Raw genomic sequence first — 27,497 nt, 5'->3', positions numbered from 1 at the left:
GTGGCTCTGCTGGCATCACCAGAGCAGCACCCCCACCCTCTCCATGGGGATAGGATCAGATGCATTGCAGCACTGAGAGACAGGAAGCCGTGTGTGTGTCCTGTCCAGAGACTTATGGCAGATCGAGTATATTGGAGGAGCAGGGACATGGCCAGCGTTGCCAGGCATTGACAGAGCTCAATGTTCGTACTGATGTACAGACTTAGCCATGAGGTCTCTGTCTCTTACACAAGTCCAGTCTCTCTCTTTGTCTCTGTATCTGCCTGTCTTTATTTCTCTTTCCCCCCCTCCTTCCCTCTCCACTCCCTCTATCACCTCCCTCACCCCTCCTGCCTCTCCTTTGCTCACCCTCTCTTCTCCCTTCCTCCTCCTCCCTCTCTCTCTCCAACGTACTTGAGTCATCCTGCCTGTGTCTGTGAGTGATGACGTCATTGAGACTTGCTCATGCTGAGGTGGTGGTTAAATAGTCTTTAACAATGGCCTCGGACCGACAACAGATGTACACACACACTGGCAGGGATTCATAATCTGCTAACTCAATTAAAGACAAACACTGAGTAATCCTGGGAAATTAGCAAAGAGGATAATTATCAATTTTGACTAAAATCAAACAAAAAACCAAAGCATCCCATCTGATCTGGAAATTAGAAATATCATCTGTCAAATTAGAAATATCATCTATAAATTAGAAATATAAACGCTTCCTATCTTGGAATTGTAGAAATGTAATTAAAGCATAGACTGAAAAAACTGTATTCAGGACATCCAGGAAGGATGGAGGAAGCCTGTAGATAGCAGTGAAAACAGAGTGATTTAACAGAGATTTAACCAGATAGGCTAGTTGAGAACAAGTTCTCATTTACAACTGCGACCTGGCCAAGATGAAGCAAAGCAGTGCGACAGAAACAACAACAGAGTTATATGGAATAAACAAGTGTACAGTCAACACAATAGAAAAAAAAGAAAGTCTATATACAGTGTGTGCAAATGGCATGAGGAGGTATGGCAATAAATAGGCCATAGTAACAAAGTAATTACAATTTAGCAGATTAACACTGGAGTGATAGATGAGCAGATGATGATGAGCAGATGATGGTGTGTAAGTAGTGATACTGGTGTGCAAAAGAGCAGCAAAGTAAATAAAAACAATATGGGGATGAAGTAGGTAGATTGGGTGGGCTATTTACAGATGGGCTATGTACAGCTGCAGCGATCGGTTAGCTGCTCAGATAGCTGATGTTTAAAGTTCGTGAGGGAAATGTAAGTCTCCAGCTTCAGCGATTTTTGCAATTCGTTCTAGTCACTTGCAGCAGAGAACAGGAAGGAAAGGCGGCCAAAGGGGGTGTTGGCTTTGGGGATGACCAGTGAGATATACCTGTTGGAGCGCATGCGACGGGTGGGTGTTGTTATGCTGACCAGTGAGCTGAGATAAGGCAGAGCTTTACATCGCATAGACTTATAGATGACCTGGAGCCAGTGGGTCTGGCGACAAATATGTAGCGAGGGCCAGCCAACTAGAGCATACAGGTCGCAGTGGTGGGTGGTATAAGGCGCTTTGGTAACAAAACGGATGACACTGTGATAGACTGCATCCAATTTGCTGAGTTGAGTATTGGAAGCTATTTTGTAGATGACATTGCCGAAGTTGAGGATCGATAGGACAGTCAGTTTTACGAGGGTGAGTTTGGAGGCGGGAGTGAAGGAGGCTTTGTTGCGAAATAGAAAGCCGATTCTAGATTTGATTTTGGATTGGAGATGTTTGATATGAGTCTGGAAGGAGAGTTTACAGTCTAACCAGACACCTAGGTACTTGTAGTTGTCTACGTATTCTAGGTCAGAACCGTCCAGAGTAGTGATGCTAGTCGGGCGGGCGGGTGCGGGCAGCGAACGGTTGAAAAGCATGCATTTGGTTTTGCTAGCGTTTAAGAGCAGTTTTAAGGCCACGGAAGGAGTGTTGTATGGCATTGAAACTCGTCTGGAGGTTAGTTAACACAGTGTCCAAAGAAGGGCCAGATGTATACAGAATGGTGTCGTCTGCATAGAGGTGTATCAGGGAATCACTTTACTGATTACTGTTAGACAGGGATAGGGTGGGTGTTAGGGTTGAATATTTTCAGGTATTTTACAAATGTTCCATCCCAAGAATAAATCACTTTTCTCCTACGTACCCCAGGATTTCCCGTCAAAACTGAAAGTGTTATTCAAAAGCATTATAAAGCATATAAATAGGCCTGTGTCTGGATTTGATTAGAGTTTGATAGAAAATTCAAGCCTGATGCTACCTGAGCCTGATGAGCCAGACATTAAATACATTTTATGAGCGCTACATTAACAACATTTAAGGAGCCCAAAGTTAAAAAAAATCACAAATGATTGTGTCATTATCCAATAACCTGTATGATATAGACTACTGCTCATTACGCACAACAGCAAAACAGAAAAGCCCATAGAAGTAGCTAGCTGTATGCTCTCTTGGGTAAATACATGAAACTAGCTCCAGTAGGCTAATCTTTCTGAGTGTGAACTGTATTACTGTACTGTATTGTATTATACTGTATTATATGGACTGGAATTACACACCTCGTTCAAACCATGATAAAGTTGGGAGAGAACATGCAATTCCGGTGCAGCACCTACAAAGTTACAAGTACAGGCTAGCGAATTTGAATAGGACTAGAATTGAATGAATCAAATCTATGTTTATTAGTCACATGCTAGACTAACAGCCTAGCTAGACTAACAGTGAAATGTTTACTTACGGGCCCCTTCCCGACAATGCAGAGAGAAAAAAAGAGAAATAATATAAAAATAATACCATCAGGAATAAATACACAATGAGTAATGATAACTTGGTACCACTACCGTGTCAATGTGCAGGGGTACGGGGTAATTGAGGTAGATATGTATATATAGGTAGGGATAAAGTGACTAGGCAACAGGATAGATAATAAACAGTAGCAGCAGCATATATGATGAGTCAAGAGTTGGTGCAAATAGAGTCAATGCACCGGGTAGCTATTTAGTTCATTATTTAGCAGTTTTATGGCTTGGGGGTAGAAGCTGTTCAGGGTCATTTCTCTTCCAGGCTTGGTGCATTGGTACCGCTTGCCATGCGGTAGCAGAGAGAATGGTCTATGACTTGAGTGGCTGGAGTCTTTGACCATTTTTAGGGCCTTCCTCTGGCACCTCCTGGTATAGAGGTCCTGGATGGCAGGGAGCTAGGCCCCAGTTATGTTCTGGGCTGTACACACTACCCCCTGTAGTGCCTTGCGGTCAGATGCCAAGCAGATGCCATATCAAGCAGGGATATAGACAGTTGAGATGCTCTCAATGGTGCAGCTGTAGAACGTTTTGAGGATCTGAGGGCCCATGCGTTGTTGTGCTTTCTTCACGACTGTGTTGGTGTGTGTGGACCATGATAATTCCTTAGTGATGTGCAAACCGAGGAAATTGAAGCTCTCAACCTGCTCCACTGAAACCTTCCTTTTCCTGTAGTCCATGATCAGCTCCTTTGTCTTGCTGACAAAGGGGTGGTTGGCCTGGCACCACACTGCCAAGTCACTGACCTCCTCCTTATAGGCTGTCTCATCGTCGTTGGTGATCAGGCCAACCACCGTTGTGTCGTCAGAAACCTAATGACGGTGTTGGAGTCGTGCGCGGCCATGCAGTCGTGGATGAACAGGGAGTACAAAAGAGGACTAAGCACGCACCTCTGAGGGGACCCCATGTTGAGGGTCAGCGTGGCGAATTGTGTTGTTGCCTACCCTCACCATCTAGGGGCGACCCATCAGGAAGTCCAGGATCCAGTTGCAGAGGGAGGTGTTCACTCCCAGGGTTCTTAGTGATGAGCTTGTGGTGTTGAATGCTGAGCTATAGTCAATGAACAGCATTTTCATGTAGGTGTTCCTCTTGTCCAGGTGTGAGAGGTCAGTGTGGAGTGCAATAGAGATTGCGTCATTTGTAGATATGTTGGGGCGGTATGCGAACTGGAGTGGGTCCAGGGTGTCTGGGATGATGGTGTTGATGTGAGCCATGACCAGCCTGTTAAAGCATTTCATGGCTACAGATGTGAGTGCTATGGGGCGATAGTCATTTAGACAAGTTACCTTGGCATTCTTGGGCATAGGGACTATGGTGGTCTGCTTGAAACATGTAGGTATTGCAGATTACAGATTTGCCAAATGGAGGGAGAGTTTTAAATGTGTCACAACGTCCACAGAAGGTGGCGCCTCTCCCCGGTCGAGCGGCGCTCGGCGGTCGTCGTCGCCGGCCTACTAGCTGCCACCGATCTGTGTTTCAGTGTCTGTTAGTTATGTCTGTTTTTTGATTGCACCTGTTTCGTGTTTGTCATTAGTGGGGGTGTATTTAGTCTGTCTGTGTTTAGTTAGGATTCGTGCGGGATTGTTCTTTGTTACGTGTGGTGGAAGTGGTGTTATGTAGTTTGGTTTACTACTTATTGTATAGGCATTAGGGTTGTCGGGCTGCGCCCCGTCTGCCTTTTTGAGCGGAGCTTCTTTTAGTCTTTTTGACTGTTGTGCTCCCAGCCGTATATGGATTTTGCCCTTGGATTTATTAAATCACGTTTGTTCCAACGGACCTCAGTCTCCTGCGCTTGACTCACCCTTAAAACTGTTCTATCCGCCCGTGACAAAATGCATCTTTGTGTGTGGAGTAAAGGTGGTCTAGACTTTTTTTGCCTGTAATTGCACAGGTGACATGCTGGTAAAATTGAGGTAAGATAGATTTCAGTTTCCCTGCATTAAAACCACTGGCCACTAGGAGAGCCGCCTCTGGATATGCATTTTCTTGTTTGCTTATGGCCCTATACAGCTCGTTGAGTGAGGTAAATAGTTTGGTCTGCAGTTTATCATGAAGTATTCTACCTCAGGCGAGCAAAACCTTGAGACTTCCTTAAAATTAAAGATTGCGCACCAGCTAACATAAAGACACACACCTTCCCCCTTAACCTTACCCGAAGCTGAAGGGGTGGGAGTTAGGGTGTGGAGAACTTCTAAAGATCTTTACGAAATTATTAAGGAGAAGGGTGAAACTTGGCAGGTAAAATGGGTGTGTTTTTGGCTCTCAGTCAGAGAGAGTAAGGCAGGTAGTATGTGTGTGTGTGTGTACCTGTTTCATTATCTACACCTGTCTCCGCTTGTTGGCTCTCCGCTTGTTGGAGTTTCGGTGTCTAGCAGCAAAAACCAATAGCATGGGGAATGCTTCAGTTCAGGGTAGGGGGAGGATGCAATTTAGCCCCAGTGTGTCCTTAAGAAAAACAAGTGGATCATGTGTCACCAGTAGGGCGGCGCCAACAGGTCGGGTTACCCCCTCCCAGTCTGGTACAATAAGAAATCTACCTCTATCTCTATGAGCAGAGTGATAATTGTAGAACAGAGACTGGGCCCTCTAATCACAATCGCACGTTTCACAGTGACTGGTAGTGGACATGGGGCTTTGGAGAAAGGGAAGGAGCGGAAAAGAGCGATATGGTGGTTGGCTCAGTTTGTCCTCCGTCTGGAAATTCCTACTAAATTGTTTATGTTCCTCGTGAGGTTAGAGAGGGGCAGAGCAGACAACAACAACCATGTTGTCATAATGACAATACCCATTCCGTCTCTGTTAAACAAATTTTGTTTGTCGTCACATGTTGGACAGGCTGACCAGAATGGGCCAGAATTCCTTTTGTGTTTCCTGGACCCGAATAATTTGATGATTCTGGCTCTGAACAGACCTCCTGCTCATTCAACGGTTTAGGGAATGAGGGATGATCTATTCGCCATGTCTCATTGAATGGGAGACCCTCAGGAGTTTATATGAGATTAGAGCACAGTGGAGTGATGTAGATGAACAGAACTGCATGTACGTGCATGTGTGTGTTTGCATATCTTGCATTATTCATCTCATGTGTATATCCTGTTTTCTATACTATTCTACTGTATCTTAGTCTGTTCTGCTCTAACATCGCTCGTCCATATGTATATAGTCTTAATTCGTTCCTACTTAGATTTGTGTGTAGTGGGTATATGTTGTGTAATTTGTTAGACATTACTGCACTGTCAGAGCTAGAAGCACCAGCAATGACATCTGCTAATCACGTGTATGTGACAAATAACATTTGATTTGACGTGTGTGAGTGTGTGTTTGTGTGTGATAGATAATGGGCCTCAGAGCAACTCTTTGTGTTTGTTCTCATGGCCCAGTGGCCTCTCCTGCCCTACCATGACCAGAGGCAGCCGGGGAGAACTACAGGCCTCTCCTGCCCTACCATGACCAGAGGCAGCCGGGGAGAACTACAGGCCTCTCCTGCCCTACCATGGCCAGAGGCAGCCGGGGAGAACTACAGGCCTCTCCTGTCCTACCATGACCAGAGGCAGCCGGGGAGAACTACAGGCCTCTCCTGTCCTACCATGGCCAGAGGCAGCCGGGGAGAACTACAGGCCTCTCCTGCCCTACCATGAGACAGGGTAAGCAGGTCCGGAGGGGAATCCAAGGGAGTAGTAGTGTGGGGAATCCAGGACAGAGTAGCAGGATGACGAGACGTGGGACTGGAGACAGGGACCAGAGTCAGAATGGGCAGAATGAGCCAGAGATTACAATCTGGCAGCGTGGAAGTGGCAGGGCTGAGTATTTGTAGAGGTCTTGATTATGGAACAGATTGCAGCTGGTGGGGATCTGCTCTGACTCCAGCACATCTGTTTCACACATACAGAGAGGGAGAGGGAGAGAGTACTGGGGGAGTGGTGGCAGGTCAAGGAGACACATGATAAGCAGTAGAGGGCGTTGCAGGAGCAGATGTGACACTATGTCATGGTAAGAGTAGCTGTTCATAATGTTTTGTACACTCAGTGTATGGTGAGCAATATGTTAGGAATATCGAATCTCAATACATATAGAATTGGCACCTAAGTATCGTGATAATATCGTATCGTGAGGTCCCTGGCAATTCCCAGCCCTAATGACAACGTAATTCCAACAATCACATCAAACATTCTGAACATCATAACTCATCTTTCTTTCAAGAGAGTGGCTGATTTTGACATTTTCTCAGAGTTTACTCTGTGTATTAGCGATGGCTTTGAAGTGTAGTACTGCAGTTGATCTCGTATGGAGGAGGCTGGTTCGATTGATTAATGAGACTGAAGACCAAAATCTGGAGACAGCAGGTTCTGTGATGTTGGGTCTCTCCTGTGTGTTGGGAGGACTGGGCCTGCTACTGAAGATCAGCTTGAAAGGCCTTATACAGGTAAAGTGATGTGAAGGGACACTGGGGCTAGGAGGGGGTCTGAGAAAGGCTTTGGGAAACACCACAATGTTATACTTGTATTTGACCTGAAATATGATTCTGTTGTCCTACAGAGACTAATGGCCTAAACTCATCAAAGGCGAGTGTGCGAGGCGTGTGTGATTTATTTTAGAATGCATTGTTTTAAATTATAATGACTCAACTGAATCCGGGCCGGGGGGTTGTCCTCTTTGATGCCTTGCTTAATTAGAACTTGTCTTTATTTTTGCATTTTATCGCTGGCGCTGTAGTCACACAAAACAATACTTGACTTTTTGAATTGGAAGAGGTAGCCAAGAGTTGAGGCTTTACCATACCTTTATTAACTAACCTCTAGACAAGCTTCAATGAAATACAACTCTCCTTCCGTGGCCTCCAACTGCTCTTAAATGCAAGTAAAACTAAATGCATGCTCTTCAACCGATCGCTGCCCGCACCTGCCTGCTCGACTAGCATCACTACTCTGGACGGTTCTAACTTAGAATATGTGGACAACTACAAATACCTAGGTGTCTGGTTAGACTGTAAACTATCCTTCCAGACTCACATTAAGCGTATCCAATCCAAAATTAAATCTAGAATCGGCTTCCTATTTCGCAACAAAGCATCCATCACTCATGCTGCCAAACATACCCTCGTAAAACTGACCATCCTACCGATCCTTGACTTCGGCGATGTCATTTACAAAATAGCCTCCAACACTCTACTCAACAAATTGGATGCAGTCTATCACAGTGCCGTTTTGTCTCCAAAGCCCCATATACTACCCACCACTGCGACCTGTACGCTCTCGTTGGCTGGCCCTCACTTCATACTCATCGCCAAACCCACTGTCTCCAGGTCATCTACAAGTCTTTGCTAGGTAATGCCCCGCCTTATCTCAACTCACTGGTCACCATAGCAGCACCCACCCGTAGCACGCGCTCCAGCAGGTATATCTCACTGGTCACCCCTTAAAGCCAATTCCTCCTTTTGCCACCTTTCCTTCCAGTTCTCTGCTGCCAATGACTGGAACGAACTGCAAAAATCACTGAAGCTGGAGACACATATCTCCCTCACTAGCTTTAAGCACCAGCTGTCAGAGCAGCTCACAGATCACTGCACCTGTACACAGCCCATCTGTAAATAGCCCATCCAACTACCTCATCCCCATACTGTATTTATTTATTTATTTATCTTGCTCCTTTGCACCCCAGTATCTCTACTTGCACATTCATCTTCTGCACATCTACCATTCCAGTGTTTAATTGCTATATTGTAATTACTTCGCCACCATGGCCTATTTATTGCCTTATCTCACCTCATTTGCACACACTGCATATTTTCTTTTCTACTGTATTATTGACGTTTGTGTCGAACTGCTTTGCTTTCTCTTGGCCAGGTCGCAGTTGTAAATGAGAGCTTGTTCTCAACTAGCCTACCTGGTTAAATAAAGGTTAAAAAAAGAAATAAATTAAGAAGCCCAAACCTTTCCATCCTTAAAGCTACCTTGGAAGGTCACTGTCTCTGCGCTGATCGCCTGTGAGTGAGACAACGCTAGCTAGCCAATGGGAGCGTAGTAGAACACCCCTCTGAATAATGGGGCGTGGTTTTGGCTTAACTGTGTTGGGAAAAAGAAAGACGCTTCCTTACCACCCAACTAAATTTGTCACTACTGAAAACATAGTGAAAAGCAGCACTAAAGGGAGAACCGTGCACACTAGTGATCATTTTGATTAACCTTCTATTAAAGATTACTTTTTGAAATGTTATTTGCATACCAAATTAACAAAATACTAAAAACAATTTTTTAACTGTTTTTCAAAACTTTTTAATTGAATTTAGAGAAATATAATCTCTGTTGTTCTCTGCAAAATGTTCACTGTTGATTGTATGTATCTGAAACGTGTTGATTTATTTAATTACTTATGCATCTAATTAAGTATGTCATTCAATTTCTTTAAGTATCACTTTAACTACAATATCTTTATTTTGGCAAAATTCCAGGCGTTTCGATGGCCAAGTGTAAATAGATATAAATAGAGGACTGGATGGAACTGGTTTTGGTAGAGACATTGCCATTGAGGGCTTCCACCATGTAAAAGTAGTCAACTGGGTGGTGATTCCTATGGGTTCGAAGTGATCAGCCAATGATCAGAGAGCATTGTCTTCTTCGAATTGGGTTGCCTATGGTTTGCAAACCAAAAACTAAGATCATATCCAGGAGCCAAGATCAAGATTAATACCAGGACATTGGTCCCAAGATCCAGACCCAGTGAGATAAAGACTGAATTCATGTGGTCTCAAGACCAAGACCAATAGATCAGGAGTCCATGGGACCTTTCTTCAATTGTAAGAAACTCAAAGTACACTACAGTACAGTTGAGCACAGTAGAGTACATACAGTACAGTAGGATACAGTACAGTATAGTAAAGCACAGTAGAGTACATACAGTACAGTATAGTAGAGCACAGTAGAGTACATACAGTACAGTATAGTAAAGCACAGTAGAGTACAGTACAGTAGAGTACATACAGTACAGTAGGATACAGTACAGTATAGTAAAGCACAGTAGAGTACATACAGTACAGTACAGTTGAGCACAGTAGAGTACATACAGTACAGTACAGTTGAGCACAGTAGAGTACATACAGTACAGTAGGATACAGTACAGTATAGTAAAGCACAGTAGAGTACATACAGTACAGTAGGATACAGTACAGTATAGTAAAACACAGTAGAGTACATACAGTACAGTATAGTAGAGCACAGTAGAGTACATACAGTACAGTAGGATACAGTACAGTATAGTAAAGCACAGTAGAGTACATACAGTACAGTAGGATACAGTACAGTATAGTAAAGCACAGTAGAGTACATACAGTACAGTATAGTAGAGCACAGTAGAGTACAGTACAGTAGAGTACATACAGTACAGTAGGAAACAGTACAGTATAGTAAAGCACAGTAGAGTACAGTACAGTAGAGTACATACAGTACAGTAGGATACAGTACAGTATAGTAGAGCACAGTAGAGTACAGTACAGTAGAGTACATACAGTACAGTAGGATATAGTACAGTATAGCAGAGCACAGTAGAGTACAGTACAGTACAGTAGGATACAGTACAGTATAGTAGAGCACAGTAGAGTACAGTACAGTAGAGTACATACAGTACAGTAGGATATAGTACAGTATAGCAGAGCACAGTAGAGTACAGTACAGTACAGTAGGATACAGTACAGTATAGTACAGTACAGTAGAGTACATACAGTACAGTAGGATACAGTACAGTATAGTAGAGCACAGTAGAGTACAGTACAGTAGAGTACATACAGTACAGTAGGATACAGTACAGTATAGTAGAGCACGGTAGAGTACAGTACAGAAGGATACAGTATAGTAGAGCACAGTACGGTGGAGTACAGTGCACTATAGCACGTTATAGACGTCTATGTTTTGGCCAAATAGATGTCAATGTTTGGGATCTTGGAGGGTTGGATCCCTTGCTGGCTATGCATCTCAATACTCTACACTTTTTCCTGAAGTGTGCATTTGTCCACTACCAACATGGTGGTCCGCTGTGGCTCAGTTGGCAGAGCATGGCGCATGCAACTTTAAATTGGAGATAGCCCCAATGGTGCTGCCCGTGCTGTGACAGACTTCATAATGGCACAGATACAAACATGAGACCTCGATATATCTCTATGGTTTCAATTGTTTTGATTGGGACTGTTTCGGTTTGGAAAATTTGGACTTATTTTGGACTTTAAAGAAGCCCCATAGCCCCATCTTTCATTTGGACAGATACTTGATATATTTCTTGATATATTAAATGTTTGATAGTGACACTTCTTAAAAGTACATTAAGATTGACCAACTTGCTCACAAATTTTCTCCACAATGTTTGCAGATGGACTACTCACCATGTGGCCATAGTGAAGAAGGGTGCAATCTGATCACCTGGTGATATTTGTAGGGTTGTGGATTAAGGCACATTCATTCTACAGTCTCTTAAGGTGTGTGTTTCAGTAGTGACAGCAAAAGTGGAGACAGCTTTTTACAGAGAAAGATGTTTTAAAATAAACAAAACAAATAATCTGATCAGTATCTTTCAATGTAATAATAGAACTCAATATGTTCTATTGAAATAATAGTGTTAAAAAATTTGCAAAAATCATTCATTGCCTTATTTTCAAACATAAAGTTTAGGAGTCAGGATTTGGGGCAGCCACCTCACAATAGAAATAGGTGTATAAACAATGACTCTGTACTACACAGAACAAAAATATAAACACAACATGTAAAGTGTTAGTCCCATGTTTCATGAGCTGAAATAAAAGATCGCAGAAATGTTCCATATGCACAAAAAGCTTATTTCTCTCAAATTTTGTGCACAAATTTGTTTACATCCCTGTTAGTGAGCATTTGCTGGGGACAATAAAAGGCCACTCTAAAATGTTTAGGTTTGTCACACAACACAATGCGACATGTCTCAAGTTTTGAGGGAGTGTGAAATTGGCATACTGACTGTCACGTCCTGACCATAGTAAGCTGTTATTTTCTATGGTAGAGTAGGTCAGGGCGTGAGTTTTTTTTTCTAGTTTAGTTTTTCTATGTTGTTATGTTCTAGTTTTGTATTTCTATGTTGGGTTGTTCTAGTATTGTATTTCGATGTTGGGCTGTGTTTGGGATGATCTCCAATTAGAGACAGCTGGTCATCATTGTCTCTAATTGGAGGTCATATTTAAGTTGGTGTTTGTCCCACCTGGGTTTGTGGGAGATTATCTTTGAGTAGTGTATGTTTCACCTCTGCGTCACATTTGTTTTTTGTCATTCACTTTATTTATGTATTGCATAGTTTCACAGTATAAATAAAATGTGGAACGACACACACGCTGCACTTTGGTCCGATTCTCCTTACGACAACCGTGACACTGACTGCAGGAATGTTCATCAGACCTGTTGCCAGAGAATTTTTTGTTAATTTCTCTACCATAAGCCGCCTCCAACATAATTTTAGAGAATTTGGCAGTACGTCCGACCGGCCTCACAACTACAGCCACGTGTATGGTGTAGTGTGGGCGTTGTGAACAGAGTGCCCTATGGTGGCAGTGGGGTTATGGTATGGGCAGGCATATGCACAATGTACTCAACTGCATTTTATCAATGGCAATTTGAACCCACAAAAATACCATTATGAGATCCTGAGGCCCATTGTAAGGCACTTTTCTTTTAAAGGTATCTGTGACAAACAGATGCATATCTGTATTTGCAGTCACGTGAAATCCATAGACTAGGGCCTAATGAATTTATTTCAATTGACTGATTTCCTTATATGAACTGTAACTCAGTAAAATCAATGAAATTGGTGCATGTTGCGTTTATATTTTTGTTCAGTATATATTAATTTAACAATATGTTTGCTATTGGATTGAATTAGAACATATCATGATGTCAATGAATGTCCTAAGTTTGGAGACAACTGTTTTTTAAATTGTTTTTTGGGGGTGGGACAGCAATTTACACCACTTCTGTAAAATCACCCAGGTAACAAAAATCTGAACATTTTTCACAAGTAATAACATATCACAGATGTGTAGTTGAAAGGAAAGGTTGAAAGGAGTCCTGCATCTCTCTCTTTAGCCAGATAGACTAGTCAATGTTAGTCATGACTTTATCAGTTTTACATTGATGACCTCAACCTCTGTGCCAAGAATAGATTTTTTCCACCTTTCTAATATCTTTGTTGTTAAGTTTTTATGATATAAAAATCTTTGCACATCAGTTGGCAGCTAATGGATATGTCCTGTCATGAGTTCAGCTGAACTCACTATATTCATGATAGTTGTGTACTGTGAATGGAGAAATGATTCCACATAGACATCTAAACCAATCATCAACTTGACCATATTAGTAGCGATGTCATAAAGGAGGGTTGTATATAATTTAAATGAATTATATTCTATTGATTCTATGGGGCAGGACTTGTTGGCAGTCTTCTATGACATCATAATCCACTGTATGGCACTACCATGACAACGTAATTCCAATTCTGAACCTCATAACTCATCTTTCCTTCTAGAGAGTGGTTGATTTTGACATTTTTGCTGAGTTTACTCCTTGCACTTGTGATGGCTTTGAAGTGTAGTACTGTTGTTTTGTTGGTGGCTCTTTACATGGTGGCGTTACACACTGGACTCCCTGACAGACTCCCAGATGGCGAGGTTCTTCGGGACACCCTGTTACCCCCCATGATCCCTAAGGAGTGGGCCGCCACCCCTCAACTCCAGACCGACACTTACACCATTCTAAATATCCTGTACAAACGACACTTGACAACTGAAGAAAACATGACCACCACCAAGACCGGACAGACTTTGACCCAGACAACCCAAAATTATGCAATGCCTAGCTTTGAATTCCTGCGGACCCGTGTGGCTGACCTCCAGACTTTGGAGAATGCTGGAGTGAGTGAGATTGTATGGAGGAGGCTGGTTCGATTGATTAATGAGACTGAAGACCAAAATCTGGAGACAGCAGGTTCTGTGATGTTGGGTCTCTCCTGTGTGTTGGGAGGACTGGGCCTGCTACTGAAGATCAGCTTGAAAGGCCTTATACAGGTAAAGTGATGTGAAGGGACACTGGGGCTAGGAGGGGGTCTGAGAAAGGCTTTGGGAAACACCACAATGTTATACTTGTATTTGACCTGAAATATGATTCTGTTGTCCTACAGAGACTAATGGCCTAAACTCATCAAAGGCGAGTGTGCGAGGTTGTCCGCTTTGACGCCTTGCTTAACGAGAACTTGTCTCTATTTTTGTATCGCTGGCGCTGTAGTCACACAAAACCATACTTAAAACCTTTTGAAACTCATTTGAATTGGAAGAGGTAGCTAAGGGTTGAGGCTTTACAATACTAAATTAGACCAATTCATCCACTTATGGAAACACAACATCGCTATCAACAAAGATGATTGTAGATATGGACTATCCAGCTAGCATTCAGTTACTGCTCTGCCTGTCCTTTCCACCCGCCTTGCTCTGCTTGCTCCGCCGCCTGCTTCTGGTGAGTTTTTCACTTAACAGCCATGTTTCTTTTATTCCTCAGGCCATGGTTGCTTTGGAGCTTGATGTTGACCAGGACAAGATGAAGGGAGCTGGTCAGACAGACTCCTGTATTGATGCTGCAACTATTCCAGTGTTGACCTCCAAGAACAGTGGCTCTAACAAGAAGAGAGGCCGACTCTCCAAGAGGGGACACCACTGAACACCCTGCTGCAAATATGGGCCATTATTCTTTTTGCACTTGAAAGATTTTGATAAAGATTTTGCTTATTACTATACTTGCTGTTTCCATTTCATTATTTTGCTCAATTGATATTTTTTGTAGAAGTTTCAATAGTTTTTAAAATGACCTCATTCAGATGGGCACAAAAACAAGACAAGAGGTTTCTTTACAGTGGAGCATTAAAACCTGTTGAGGATCTTATCCCGATCTTATCCCGGTATTGGGATTCATTGTCATGTGACCATGGCGGGGAATTCAAAACTGCAAGAGTAATCATTTCAAAAAATCAAATAATCAACTATTTTCCTCCATTTGAAAGATATATCTCCTAAATCTAACCACGCTGTCCGATTTTCAGAGGCATTACGGAGAATGCATAAAGTTAGGTTATGTGAGGAGAGTACATTGACAATAGCTGTGTGTAAAGTTTAGCCAATTCAAAGAAGGGCATCAACAGACAGAAAACTAGCTAGAATTATGCACTTACCTTTGACAATCTGCATCAGATGACACTCATAGGACATTATGTTATACAATACATGCATTTTTAGTTCCATCAAGTTCATATTTATATCCAAAAACAGCATTTACAGTCGCGGTGAAATTCAGAATTTTTTTCGGCTCGAATGCTCCCAGTGAATCCAGCATTACAAATCACGGAATTACTATTCGAAAACATTGGTAAATTATAATATTGTCATTCAAAGAATAATATATTATCATCTCGTAATTGCTACCGAAGGGCCAGATCTCAAAATAACTTTACTGGGAAATCACATTTTGTATAAACTGGGTACTATGCTAACAACAATAAGCTATATGCTAAGCTAAGCTAAGCTATACCGTTAGCATTAGCATCATCTAATATCGATAATAACATTCTAAATATCCCCTTACCTTTGATTATCTCCATCAGAAGGCGCTGCCAGAGATCCCAGGTCCAGAACAAATGTGGTTTCTTTTGACAAAGTTCATAATTTATGTCCAAATAGTTAGCGTTCAGTAGGCTCCCACAAAATGAGGTGGGCAGTGTAAAGTCACGTCGAAAAACTAAAGAAAACCTAGTAAATAATCTATTTACGTTTGTTTAAACATGTCAAACGTTGTTTAGCACTAATCTTTTGTTCCATTTTTAACGTGAAACATCAGTAAACATCAGTAATATTTTCACACAACCTATCAAGTGTCTAGAATAAACGATAATGACAAAGGCACTCTTCTCAGATTCATGCGCAGGCGCAAAAAATGAAGTGATGACGTGTCAACTTGTAAGCTTTCTAATTCGGTGTGTATTTATCACAGATGCTTCAAACAACTTTCTAAAGATCGTTGACATCTAGTGGAAGCAGTAGGAGTTGCGAACTGAATCCTTTCTCACTGTGGTATCTTTAAAACAATGACACTAAATAGTACAGCCACAAAATTCTCATTTTTTTTAATCTATTTTTCTCAGGTTTCTGCCTGCAATATGAGTTTTGTTATACTTACAGACACCATTCAAACTGTTTTAGAAAATTCAGAGTGTTTTCTATCCGAATGTGTTAATAATATGCATATCCTAGCTTCTGAGTTGGTGTAGGAGGCAGTTAAAAATGGGCACATATTTTTTTCAAAATTCTCAATACTGCCCCCGTGGCCCGTAGAGGTTAGTGGACCCACATATTAAAAACAGTTGGTAGGTAACAAAAACTGACACTGTATCTGCCCAAAAGGACATTTACTTTTATAGTGCAAATTTTCAAACACATAGACCTTGGCCAGACATCATTTAAGTGATATTGAGAATGAGGATGCAGAGGAAGTAGCCTACACAGCAGCCTGGCGTTGTGGTTATCTGTCATCATGACCTGAGTTCATAGTGAAGCACTCGACTAGACCTCAACTCCACTCACCCTCTCCCTCTTCCTTTAGTCTCACTCACCTCTTTCTCGTCTCCTTCTCTTTCGCTCCTTCTCTCTGAGGACATAGGGACTAGCATGACGTATTGGTCCTGATGAAACAGAGAAGGGGCCTGAACTGAACCAGAATTGACCTGGCGACAACCAAGACTAAACACTTTAGGAATGTGTCTGACGATGAGAATGCCAAAGAAAATGTTTTAGCTACTCCCTGTGTGTGTGTGTGTGTGTGTGTGTGTGTGTTTTTGTATGCATGTGTGTGTGTGTGTGCATGCGGGCTTGAGTGTTCTTTCATAAGTGAAGGTTATATAAGTCTACACATTTGGAGTGTGCATGTGGAGGCTGTGTGTTTGTGCATCAGTGTGAGTTGTGTGTATTTAGTGGCTTAGTAATTGCGACAGGGTCAAGACCAAGCCACATCATGTTGCCCCTGATTATATCGAAATTATGTTCTTGATTTTGAAACAAAAGTGCCCAACAATGGTTTGATAAGAATAATACCTTTTGTTTAATGAGACTTGCTGTAACTCCTGTGTTCATTCAATTAGTAAACAGGTCTTTTATTCAGCCTGGGGCACCCCATCCCTAATTTTCCTAAATCAGACACACCCCCGCCCCTCACTGCCCCCCACCCCCACCCCCACCCTGCAGCGTCCCACATCGGGGCCTTCGGCAACATTCAGAACACAGGCTCCACCCCACTCCCCCCTGGACTGACCCCCCACCCATTTGATTGTGATTGACAGCGTCTTTGTTCCATTGTGCGTAGCTGTCGCCTCTGATGAAGACACACACACACACACACACACACACACACACACACACACACACACACAGACCTATGTAGCTCCCCTCACTGCACAGTGCACAAAAAGACCTGGCTGCTACCGCTGTTGCAATACGTAGCGTACTGCTGATTAGCTCTACACAGCCAGGATCCTCTGGGTACCACCTCCACAGACAGGGACTCTACAGACAGACCTGGGCTCCCTCTCTGTAGGTCTCTCTGTCTCTCTCTCTTCCCTTTCTCTCACTCTTTCTCCCTCTCTTGGTTGCTGTGTCTCTCTCTCTGTTTCTCTCTCTCAGTGGACTGGGGGTCCAGGGCTGAGGGTCCGAGAGGCTGAGGGTGTGAGGGAGACAGCTGGTGAGGGAGGCTCTGGGGTGCAGCGGGGCCGTTTCTGAGGAGGAGGCCGTCATTAACAGGGCTCACCCCTCCTCAGGGATGGGAACCAGGTCATATTCTCTCACATGGCACAAAGCAGGGTGTGTGTGTGTGTGTGGGGGGGGGGGGGGCTGGATGGGGAGCAGGCCATGACCTCTTTATATCCATCAACAGATCACTGGCTTGGTCCACACACACACACACTGCACACAAGCAGATGCAAAAGAACACACACACACACACACACACACACACACGGATACTTAACAGCAGGACTAGAGACCTATTGGCTATGAGTGTAAGGAGACAGATCTCAGATTAGTTTACATTTCCATGGTCATTTGCAAACCAACTTTCTCTCACACGGTATCATTCACTGGTTCTCCAGCCGAACCACACACAGAACAACTTTTAACACCAGTGGTTGGAAACATCCACTCAGACCCTAGAAAAACAGTATCCAGTCCAAACCCACAGAGATCAGTAACTTCAAAGAACAATAACCTTAATCAAGACTTACAACCCCCCTGAAAACAAACCAACATCATATGGCTACAATGATCTCCATCCCTAGACAACAGTATAATACTCTCAACAGGTCTCCTGCTCATTGAGCTGTGTGTGCTGTAGCGTCTGTAGTGGAATCTCACCCTAGCTGATGGTACAGCTAGAGAGAACACACAGTGATCTAGTGCCCCCAACTGGTTCACATAGAGTCCTGCAGGCACAATGGAAACCAGGCTCTCTGGAAACCCCACCAAAGACATTGAGCTAAATGCCTTATCATTACAGCGTCATTAGGAAAAAGGCTGTCTCTTTCAGAGTAAACCAAGAAGTTTATTTCTAAATCAATGAATTACTTTCAAAAATAAGATATTAACAATCTATCCATTCATAAACTTTTAAAAACCACACATTCAGCTTATAAAAAGATGCAGAAATAATATGATTAAACAGCAAAACAACAATACTACTATAAAGATATACATCAAATCAAATGTACAATGAAGGAATCTAGTAGATTCTTTGTAACTCAGAGCTAAATACTGCATTGTACTAAGAGTTTAGCAAGGCCTGAGTCTTAAGTTCATTGGGTGCTATGTTACGCTTTCACTGTGATTGTAATGCTGTTGTTTCTTGTTATTCTTTGTAACTGGTTATGTGTGTTTTGTTTTTTAGTCCACAGACAGACGGACAGACGGGCAGACAGACAGACAGACAGACGGACAGGCGGACAGACGGACAGACAAACAGATGGACAGACAGTGTCATTGCCCCAGCAGCACCTCAAAAGACCGGGACTGGGGAGATGCCTGGCTGTGTTTGTGGGTAAGTTGTTTGTGTGTATTCATGTGTATGTATGAGGAGGGCCAGGAGTTTTTCCCGATCACATGATCTGACCAGAAAAAACTCCTAGCCCCATGTATGAGGTCACACTGTACTGTCTGTGTTTGTGCAATTGTGCGTGTTGCCTGGCCAAAGCTTATCCTGGTTCTCTCATGGCCTCTCTCGCCGAGAACTACATGCCCCCTCCAGTCTCTCTCAGTTCGGTGAGATGGTCCGTCGGCGCAGGCAGCTGCAGGTCAGGCACTTAAGGATGCTCATGGTGATGTGCATGAGGGGGCCGAAGTTGAACAGCAGGTTGTAGAAGGTGTTGACCGACAGGCCGCCTGTCTCGTCGGCATACTTCATGGCCACGATGGGCGTGTACAGGCTGTTGGTCAGGTTCCTGAAGCGAGGGTTCCTTGACTCAATCACCTTCTTAGTACACTACATGGGAGAGAGAGAGAGAGAGAGAGAGAGAGAGAGAGAGAGAGAGGTCATCATTGAGTGTTTATATCACACCTGAGTTTCTTTCAAATACTTTGTGTTTGTTGGTCTGGAGTGCCAGATGGGATTGGATTTGTACTTGTGGGGCTATTCCATTGGTTCCATTACACTAGGCAAACTCAAAATCCCATGAACCAAAGGGTGACACAGGGAGGGGAGTGTGTTCACTAACCTTGGCGATGTCCTCTGGGGTCTGACCCATGGCCTCAAAGATATCCTTGGAGGAGGGCAGGTAAACATCCTTAAAGTAGCGCACTGTGTCTGCATCAACTCCTGGGTACTCCATCTTGGCCACGTCCTCCATCATCTTCGTCTCAAACTCAGTGTGCACCGGCCCTGGCTCAATCATAGACAAACTGACCGGAGAGAATAGAATAGATCTTTATTAATCTATTACACATAACAGCAATTATTTATTTTTGCTGACACAGTAACCAGGTATTGAGTCACTGGCTGTAACTGAATGCCCACTGTGAGAGATACCAAGAGATGTAATGACAGAAACACAATAGGAGTACAAGGCAGACTGAGAGGAACTCACTGGACGTTGAACTTGAGCAGTTGGACAGCCATACTCTCACAGAAGCCCTCCATGGCGAACTTGGAGGCAGTGTAGACATCGTTGAACACTACACCTACGGGCAGAGCAGACTCAGGTTCAGGAGGAATGATAGTCAGAGAGCAGGACCGGAATCTACAGCTTTTACAGTTAGACTGCTGGTCCAGATCTGTATGTGCGCTAGCCAAAGCCTCAATCATTGTCATGCCAGTCTTACCCTGTAGACCCATAACACTGCTCATGACCACGATGTGTCCCGCCCGCCTCTTCTTCATGTCAGGCATGACCTCTTTAATCATCCTCACCACGCCAAAGAAGTTGGTCTCAAACACCCTCTTCATCTCCTCCATACTGATGCTTTCCACTGGTCCCAACAAGCCCACACCTGCATTGTTGACTGAGGGGAGACTCACAGATAGAGACAAGGGTTACAGACCTGTAGTTACACTACCGATACTATACAGTTACTACACTGTAGCCTTCTGTACAGACACCTATAGTTAAGGTTTAGAGCTGAGGCTCTAAAGCTTTAGTCACAACTGATGTTTTGTAGGCCGTCATTGTTTTATTTATTTTTACAGCCTACCAAAAGGCAAAAGGCCTCATGCGGGGCTGGGATTAAAAATACAAATAAATGAAATACAAATATAGGACAAAACACACATCATGACAAGAGAGACAACACCACACTACATACAGAGAGACCTAAGACAACAACATAGCATGGCAGCAACACATGACAACACAGCATGGTAGCAAGAGAACATGACAACAACATGGTAGCAACACAACATGGCAGCAGCACAACATGGCAGCAGCACAAAACAGGGTACAAACATTATTGGGCACAGAAAACAGCACAAAGGGCAAGAGACAACAATACATCATGGAAAGCAACCAACAACTGTCAGTAAGAGTGTCCATGATTGAGTCTTTGAATTAAGAGATTGAGATAAAACGGTCCAGTTTGAGTGTTTGTTGCAGCTCGTTCAAGTCGCTAGCTGCAGCGAACTGAAAAGACGAGCGATCCAGGGATGCCTGTGCTTTGGGGACCTTTAACAGAATGTGACTGGCAGAGCGGGTGTTGTATGTGGAGAATGAGGGCTGCAGTAGATATCTCGGGGGGGGGGGGGGGGGGACGGACGCCTAAGAGGGTTTTATAAATAAGCATCAACCAGTGGGTCTCCGACGAGTATACAGAGATGACCAGTTTACAGAGGAGTATAGAGCGCAGTGATGTGTCCTATAAGGAGCATTGGTGGCAAATCTGATGTCCGAATGGTAAAGAACATCTAGCAACTCGAGAGCACCCTTACCTGCTGATCTATAAATAACGTCTCCGTAATCTAGCATGGGTAGTATGGTCCTCTGAATTAGGGTTAGTTTGGCAGCTAGGGTGAAAGAGATTACGATAGAGGAAACCAAGTCTAGATTTAACTTTAGCCTGCAGCTTTGATATGTGCTGAGAGAAGGACAGTGCACCGTCTATCCATACTCCCAAGTACTTGTATGAGGTGACAACCTCAAGCTCTAAACCCTCAGAGGTAGTAATCACACGTGGGAGGAGGGGCATTCTTCTTACAAAACCACATGACCTTTGTTTTGGAGGTGTTCAGAACAAGGTTAAGGGTAGAGAAAGATTGTTGGACACTACGAAAGCTTTGTTGTAGAGCATTTAACACAAACTCCGGGGAGGGGCCACCTGAGTATTAGACTGTATCATCTGCATATAAATGAATGAGAGAGCTTCCTACTGCCTGAGCTATGTTGTTGATGTAAATTGAGAAGAGCGTGGGGCCTAGGATTGAGCCTGGGGTACTCCCTTGGTGACAGGCAGTGGTTGAGACAACAGATGTTCTGACTTTATACACTGCACTCTTTGTGAGAGGTAGTTAGAAAACCAGGCCAAAGACCCCTCAAAGACACCAATACTCCTTAGCCGGCCCACAAGAATGGAATGGTCTATCGTATTAAAAGCTTTAGCCAAGTCAATAAAAATAGCAGCACAACATTGCTTAGAATCAAGGGGAATGGTGACATCATTGAGGACCTTTAAGGTTGCAGTGACACATCCATAACCTGAGTGGAAACCAGATTAAATACCAGAGAGACTACTATAGACATCAAGAAAGCCAGAATTTGTTCTTAATTGACTTGCCTAGTTATATAAAGTTTTGAATTGTATGAACACTAGTTTTGTGTCTTGAAATACTTTCGGGAAGAATGTATGATTTTTTTCTCTGTGGCCTCCCGAGTGGCGCAGCGGTCTAAGGCAAATGCATCTCAGTGCAAGAGGTGTCACTATAGTCCCTGATTTGAATCCAGGCTGTATCACATCTGGCCACGATTGACCCAGCGTCGTCCGTGATTGGCCGGGGTAGGCCGTCATTGTAAATAAGAATGAGTTCTTAACTGACTTGCCTAGTTAAATTCAAATTAAAAAACAAAAAAACATTAACTCCATTGGTCACCTAGTGGTGATTAACTGTCACCACTAGGTGTCAGCACATGAATGAAATAAATAGAGAGGTGTGATGTAACAGTCTGCTGGGCTGTTTTGTTGTATTAAGGGTAGAGGGGGTAGTGTTGGGGAGTGGAGGGTCAGGAGTGAACCTATGAATAGAAACAGTTTTCCTGGAAAATCAGAGTCCACCAGTTGAAACAGAGGTTAGGTTAAGGTGTACATATACACAGGCCTAGACCCTTCAAATTGAACTCTGGACCTCGAAGCCAGTTCCACTGCATTTTTTCATTGTTCCTCCAGGGACTGATTTGGACCTGGGACACCAGGTGTGTGGAATTATTAATCAAGTAGAAAATAAAACCAGCAGGCTTTGGACCTCGTAGGGTAAGAGTTGAATACCCCCTGGCCTAGACGAATGCAGGATGAACGCATGCCCTGGAACACACACATTCACAAACCCACACACACAAAAAGGCGAGGCTATTTGTCCCAAGGCTAGAGATCAGGTCATTGCCACACAAAAGGCCAGGGCAGGAGGTTTAGCTCGTTAGTTCCAGCCTTGTTAACTCACTGAGGATATCAATATGGCGGTCCTTGACACTGTTGATGCACTGCTTGACTGACTCATCACTGCACACGTCCAGAGGCAGCAGCATGAGGGTCTTCCCATACGCATCACCTGCTGCCTCCACCAGCTTATCCTTCTTCTTCAGGTCACGCATGGTGGCAATGACTGGGAGAGAGAGAGAGAGAGAGAGAGGGGATGGAGAGAGAGAGAGGCAGAGAGTTAGAGGGGGGTGAGAGAGAGGCAGAGAGAGAGACATTGTTGATGCACTGCTTGACTGACTCATCACTGCACACATCCAGAGGCAGCAGCATGAGGGTCTTCCCATACGCATCACCTGCTGTGACCTGTTGCCACAAGAAAAGGGCAACCACTGAAGAACAAACACCATTGTAAATACAACCCATATTACTTTAACTATTTGCACATCCTTACAACACTGTACATAGCCATAGTCTGTAATCCTTTTTTGATAGTTGATTTCCCTTTGGTTTATTGTCTATTTCATTTCCTTTGGTGATGTAAACATACACTACATGGCCAAAAGTGTGTGGATTCGGCTATTTCAGCCACACCCGTTTCTGACAGGTGTTTAAAATCAAGCGCACCACCATGTAATCTCCATAGACAAACATTGGCAGTAGAATGGCCTTACTGAAGAGCTCAGTGAATTTCAAAGTGATACCGTCATAGGATGCCACCTTTCCAACAAATCATTTCCTCAAATTTCTGCCCTGCTAGAACTTCCCAGTCAACTGTAAGTGCTGTTATTGTGAAGTGGAAACGTCTAGGAGCAGAAAAGTCTCAGCCACAAAGTAATAGGCCAAACAAGCTTGCAGAACAGGACAGACGAGTGCTGAAGCGCATTGACTGTCCTCGGTTGCAACACTCACTACTGAGTTCCAAACTGACTCTGGAAGCAATGTCAGCACAAGAATTGTTCGTCTGGAGCTTCATGAAATGGGTTTCCATGGCCGAGCAGCCGCAGACAAGCCTAAGATCACCATGCACAATGCCAAGCGTTGGCTGGAGAGGTGTAAAGCTCACCGCCATTCGACTCTGGAAATGCGTTCTCTGGAGTGATGAATCACTCTGCACCATCTGGCAGTCCAACGGATGAATCTGGGTTTGGCAGATGCCAAAAGAACGCTCCCTGCCCGAATGCATAGTGCCAACTGGAAAGTTTGGTGGAGGAGGAATAATGGTCTGGGCTGTTTTTCATGGTTTAGCTCCTTAGTTCCAGTGAAGGGAAATCTTAACGCTACAGCATACAATGATATTCTACATGATTCTGTGCTTCCAACTTTGTGGTAACAGTTTGGAGAAGGCCCTGTTCTGTTTCAGAAGGACAATGAACCAGTGCACAAAGCACAAAGCGAGGACCATACAGACTGTGAGCCAGGCCTAATCGCCCAACATCACTGCCCGACCTCACTCATGCTCTTGTGGTGGAATGGAAGCAAGTCCCTGCAGCAATGTTCCAATATCTAGTGGAAAGCTTCCCAGAAGAGTGGAGGCTGTTACATCAGCAAAGGGGAGACTAACTCCATATTAATGCCCATGATTTTGGAATGAGATGTTTGACGAGCAGGTGTCCACATACTTTTAGCCATGCAGTGTATGTTTCCTATGCCAATAAAGCCCTTTGAATTTAATTGAATTGAGAGAAAGAGACAGAGAGAGAGAGACAAGAGATAGAGAGGCAGGAAAAAGAGAGGCAGAGAGAGAGACAGAGAGAGAGAGCAATATATCTGAGCTATATGAGACTACATGGAACAGACTGATGACTGACACACTGACCCATAGATAAGCATATATAGTAGACTTGCACACAGGTTTATATGTAGACAGACAGACAGACAGACAGACAGACAGACAGACAGACAGACAGACAGACAGACAGACAGACAGACAGACAGACAGACAGACAGACAGACAGACAGACAGACAGACAGACAGACAACAGCCATGCAGGTCAGTGGGTCTATTCCACGTCCATCCGCTTGTGTAACACACTATTGATTCCCTTTGAACTCTGGACCTGGGAGACATGAACCTACATCGAGTAACAAACAGTATCTACCATCTACAGTATGTACAGAAAGGTTTTCCACATGTTTGCATCTTGCGACTTGACATTCTCCATTCCAAGTTTACAGTGAGGTCAACCACCTCTGTGTTTATTGATGAGATCTAACACAGAAATAGAGAGACAACAGTATTACACAATAGAGATCAATGGTGGAAATCAACAGCTCTAATCAGGCACTGATCTGAAGACCTGCTGTCCTTGATGAATGAAGACATCCTCTTATCTCATCTGGTTCTGTAACCTCTGACCCAAAACCCCCAATGACAATCCAGTATCTATGGAGTGAGTGGAAGAGCATGGAATAATGGTGTGTGAATAGAATGGGTGTGGACGTGCTAGCAGAAGACTATGACAGACAGTGCCAGCTTCGACTGCATACTGTCTGTGGAGGGCACGTGTTGTACACCTACGAGTAAGATCTTCATGATGAGAGAATTGTGTGTCTGTAAAGCAACAGAGAGATGTATGCGTTTCAACAGAACAACAGTTGCATTGTTCTTTCAGTTGTTGTTGGAATTATTCTTGGGCAACAGCTTAGTAAACATTCTTGAATGGAACCACACTGCCCTGAACTGGGATTGTTCAGGTTTCTCTGTAGTTGGCAAATGTCACTGCTACCAATTAATACTCAGAATAACAGCGCAATATTTAATCTGGATTTTCATGATCCTTCAGAGAGAACAGATCAAGTTATTTTCTGCAATGTGGTCTCTCTCTTTCTTGGAAGCAGGTCACAGTTCAACGAGAATGATTCAAGCCTGAGTCCTGTTGAGGGAGCTGTTAATCGCTTCTGTTGCGCTCCTCTATTTCACGGCAATAAATCCCAAGACCCCACTACCCTCAAATAAAAAATAATTCTACGTAACCCTAGACTGACATTAATGATGGGATGTCTGTAGCTGGAAAGTGGATGACAAACGAACAATGTCCGCGACGAGCCCCGAGCTCCGCTGAGCCCCGATGAAGCCTTCAAACAAGCCTTGCTAGTGAACCTTCGCTTGTACAGGTCTCAAACTTTGTCCCTCTTTCAACACTCGCTCCAGAGAGGGGACTATAGGCGCATTAGACACGGCACTAAACCGGGGCAGCGGTCTACAATTCAGTGCGATAAAGGGGGCTTTGTACGAGAGAAGTCACTTGAAAGAGAACTGGCAGTCTCTTTTACGATCCCCGCCTGGCAAGCGGCATCCTTGCGGAGCCGTACCCTGGAAACTTTGCTTTCAGATGATAATAGCTGAATCAAGGGGGGTAGAGAACCAGAGGGCTCACGATAGGAAATATATATGTATTTTTAAACACTAGCAATAGGAGATTTAGTCTAAAAGTAAAACGCGTAGGCTATAATTTATGGGCGCAAAGGTCAAACCTGCGCGTAAAAGTTGTTTTGGATATATAGACTAATGATGACCCTATTTGTACACAGAACATATTCCATAAGGGTTCAAACAAAGATCAGAGGGATTTTAGCAGCATGTCGGATCAAGCTTCTGAAGTTAAAGGCAGATAAACAGTGTAAAGAAAGCGCATTTACCATGGTAACGCTTCTTTTCATCTTTGGCCAGCAGGACCGCGATTCGTAACCCGATGCCGGAGGAGCAACCGGTGATCAGAACTACTTTTTGTCCACTGCTCGCCATGGCTTGTCCGGTTAGGTCGTGCGTTTTAGTGCTCTTCTGCTCCGGATGGTTGTTGCAGAGCGAGCTCGAGCACTGGACTTTAAAAACTAAAGCGGATCATGCAAACACAGCGGCCATGTGAGCGGGTAATTTAGTCACATGTCCTATAAAATCGTTTACTAAAAAAGACGAGGCACCTCGCAAATTCGACTGCCAGCAGAATGTTTAATCTGATAAATGCTGCTTGCCCTGAATTGATTTTTAAAAAAGAACCTAAATGAATCCCTGTTTTACTGTATGTGGCAGCCTAACATATGTGTAGGGGTTACATTGATAAGCATTTTTCATGCAATTTTGAACAACAGCCTCAATAAATATTTATTCCCCAGTAGGGCCTATGTTTAATGTTGCTGTGTTTGGATGCATTCGCGTCTGTCAGACATAGGCCTACCTATTGCTGCAACCTGGTCTCAGAGCATTTCGTATTATTCTGTAGGCTAAGTAAATCGGAGTTACTTCATTTAGTATATACTACGTTTTGTATTGTATTAATTTGTGGATGTCCATCATCCATTTCGTATGAAAGAATATGTTACGAATTACAATTCATATTATATGTTACAAATTGAAATCATTGAATATGTTACAAATTGCAATTCATACAATATGTTACGAATTAGAATAATGTACACTATTCTACGGATTTTCTAAATGTATGATATGTAACACATTCTATTTTTTTGTGGCTAACGTTAGCTA

General features: G+C 43.5%; 2 protein-coding genes across 3 annotated transcripts; one reads left to right on the top strand and one right to left on the bottom strand.

Moving 5' to 3' along the window:
- Positions 1–6,162: 6,162 nt before the first annotated feature.
- Positions 6,163–14,607, top strand: LOC115171253 (uncharacterized). Of its 2 annotated transcripts, none has more exons than XR_003871165.1 (2): positions 6,163–6,464; positions 14,373–14,607. XR_003871165.1 is itself a non-coding variant. In XM_029727883.1 (2 exons), exons 1-2 carry the CDS (start codon positions 13,397–13,399, stop codon positions 14,529–14,531), a joined length of 648 nt encoding a protein of 215 aa, XP_029583743.1. In that variant the 5' UTR covers positions 13,339–13,396; the 3' UTR covers positions 14,532–14,607. The 2 variants fall into 2 exon arrangements, 1 of the variants encoding a protein (XP_029583743.1); XM_029727883.1 differs by lacking the exon at positions 6,163–6,464 and adding an exon at positions 13,339–13,885.
- A 3,821-nt stretch (positions 14,608–18,428) lies between these two features.
- Positions 18,429–27,101, bottom strand: LOC115171252 (retinol dehydrogenase 8-like). Its single transcript, XM_029727882.1, has 6 exons — positions 26,654–27,101; positions 23,037–23,198; positions 20,219–20,398; positions 19,984–20,077; positions 19,615–19,798; positions 18,429–19,382 (listed from the first exon to the last, which is right to left on the bottom strand). The coding sequence occupies exons 1-6, from the start codon at positions 26,757–26,759 to the stop codon at positions 19,155–19,157; spliced, it is 954 nt and encodes a 317-aa protein (XP_029583742.1). The 5' UTR covers positions 26,760–27,101; the 3' UTR covers positions 18,429–19,154.
- Between the last annotated feature and the right edge of the window lie 396 nt (positions 27,102–27,497).

Source organism: Salmo trutta, chromosome 32 (genome assembly GCF_901001165.1).
Source record: "Salmo trutta chromosome 32, fSalTru1.1, whole genome shotgun sequence".
NCBI classification, from domain to species: Eukaryota; Metazoa; Chordata; class Actinopteri; order Salmoniformes; family Salmonidae; genus Salmo; species Salmo trutta.
Note: the sequence above shows the minus strand (reverse complement) of the source record. Positions and strands in the feature narration are given on the sequence as shown.

Coding starts and splice junctions, on each gene's coding strand:
- LOC115171253 (XM_029727883.1), top strand. CDS start 13,397: ATGGCTTTGAAGTGTAGTACTGTTGTTTTGTTGGTGGCTCTTTACATG. Junction 13,886..14,372: donor GCTTGAAAGGCCTTATACAG/GTAAAGTGATGT, acceptor TTTATTCCTCAG/GCCATGGTTGCTTTGGAGCT.
- LOC115171252 (XM_029727882.1), bottom strand. CDS start 26,759: ATGGCGAGCAGTGGACAAAAAGTAGTTCTGATCACCGGTTGCTCCTCC. Junction 23,199..26,653: donor TGAAAAGAAGCGTTACCATG/GTAAATGCGCTT, acceptor TCTCTCTCCCAG/TCATTGCCACCATGCGTGAC. Junction 20,078..20,218: donor CAGTGTTATGGGTCTACAGG/GTAAGACTGGCA, acceptor CTCTGCCCGTAG/GTGTAGTGTTCAACGATGTC.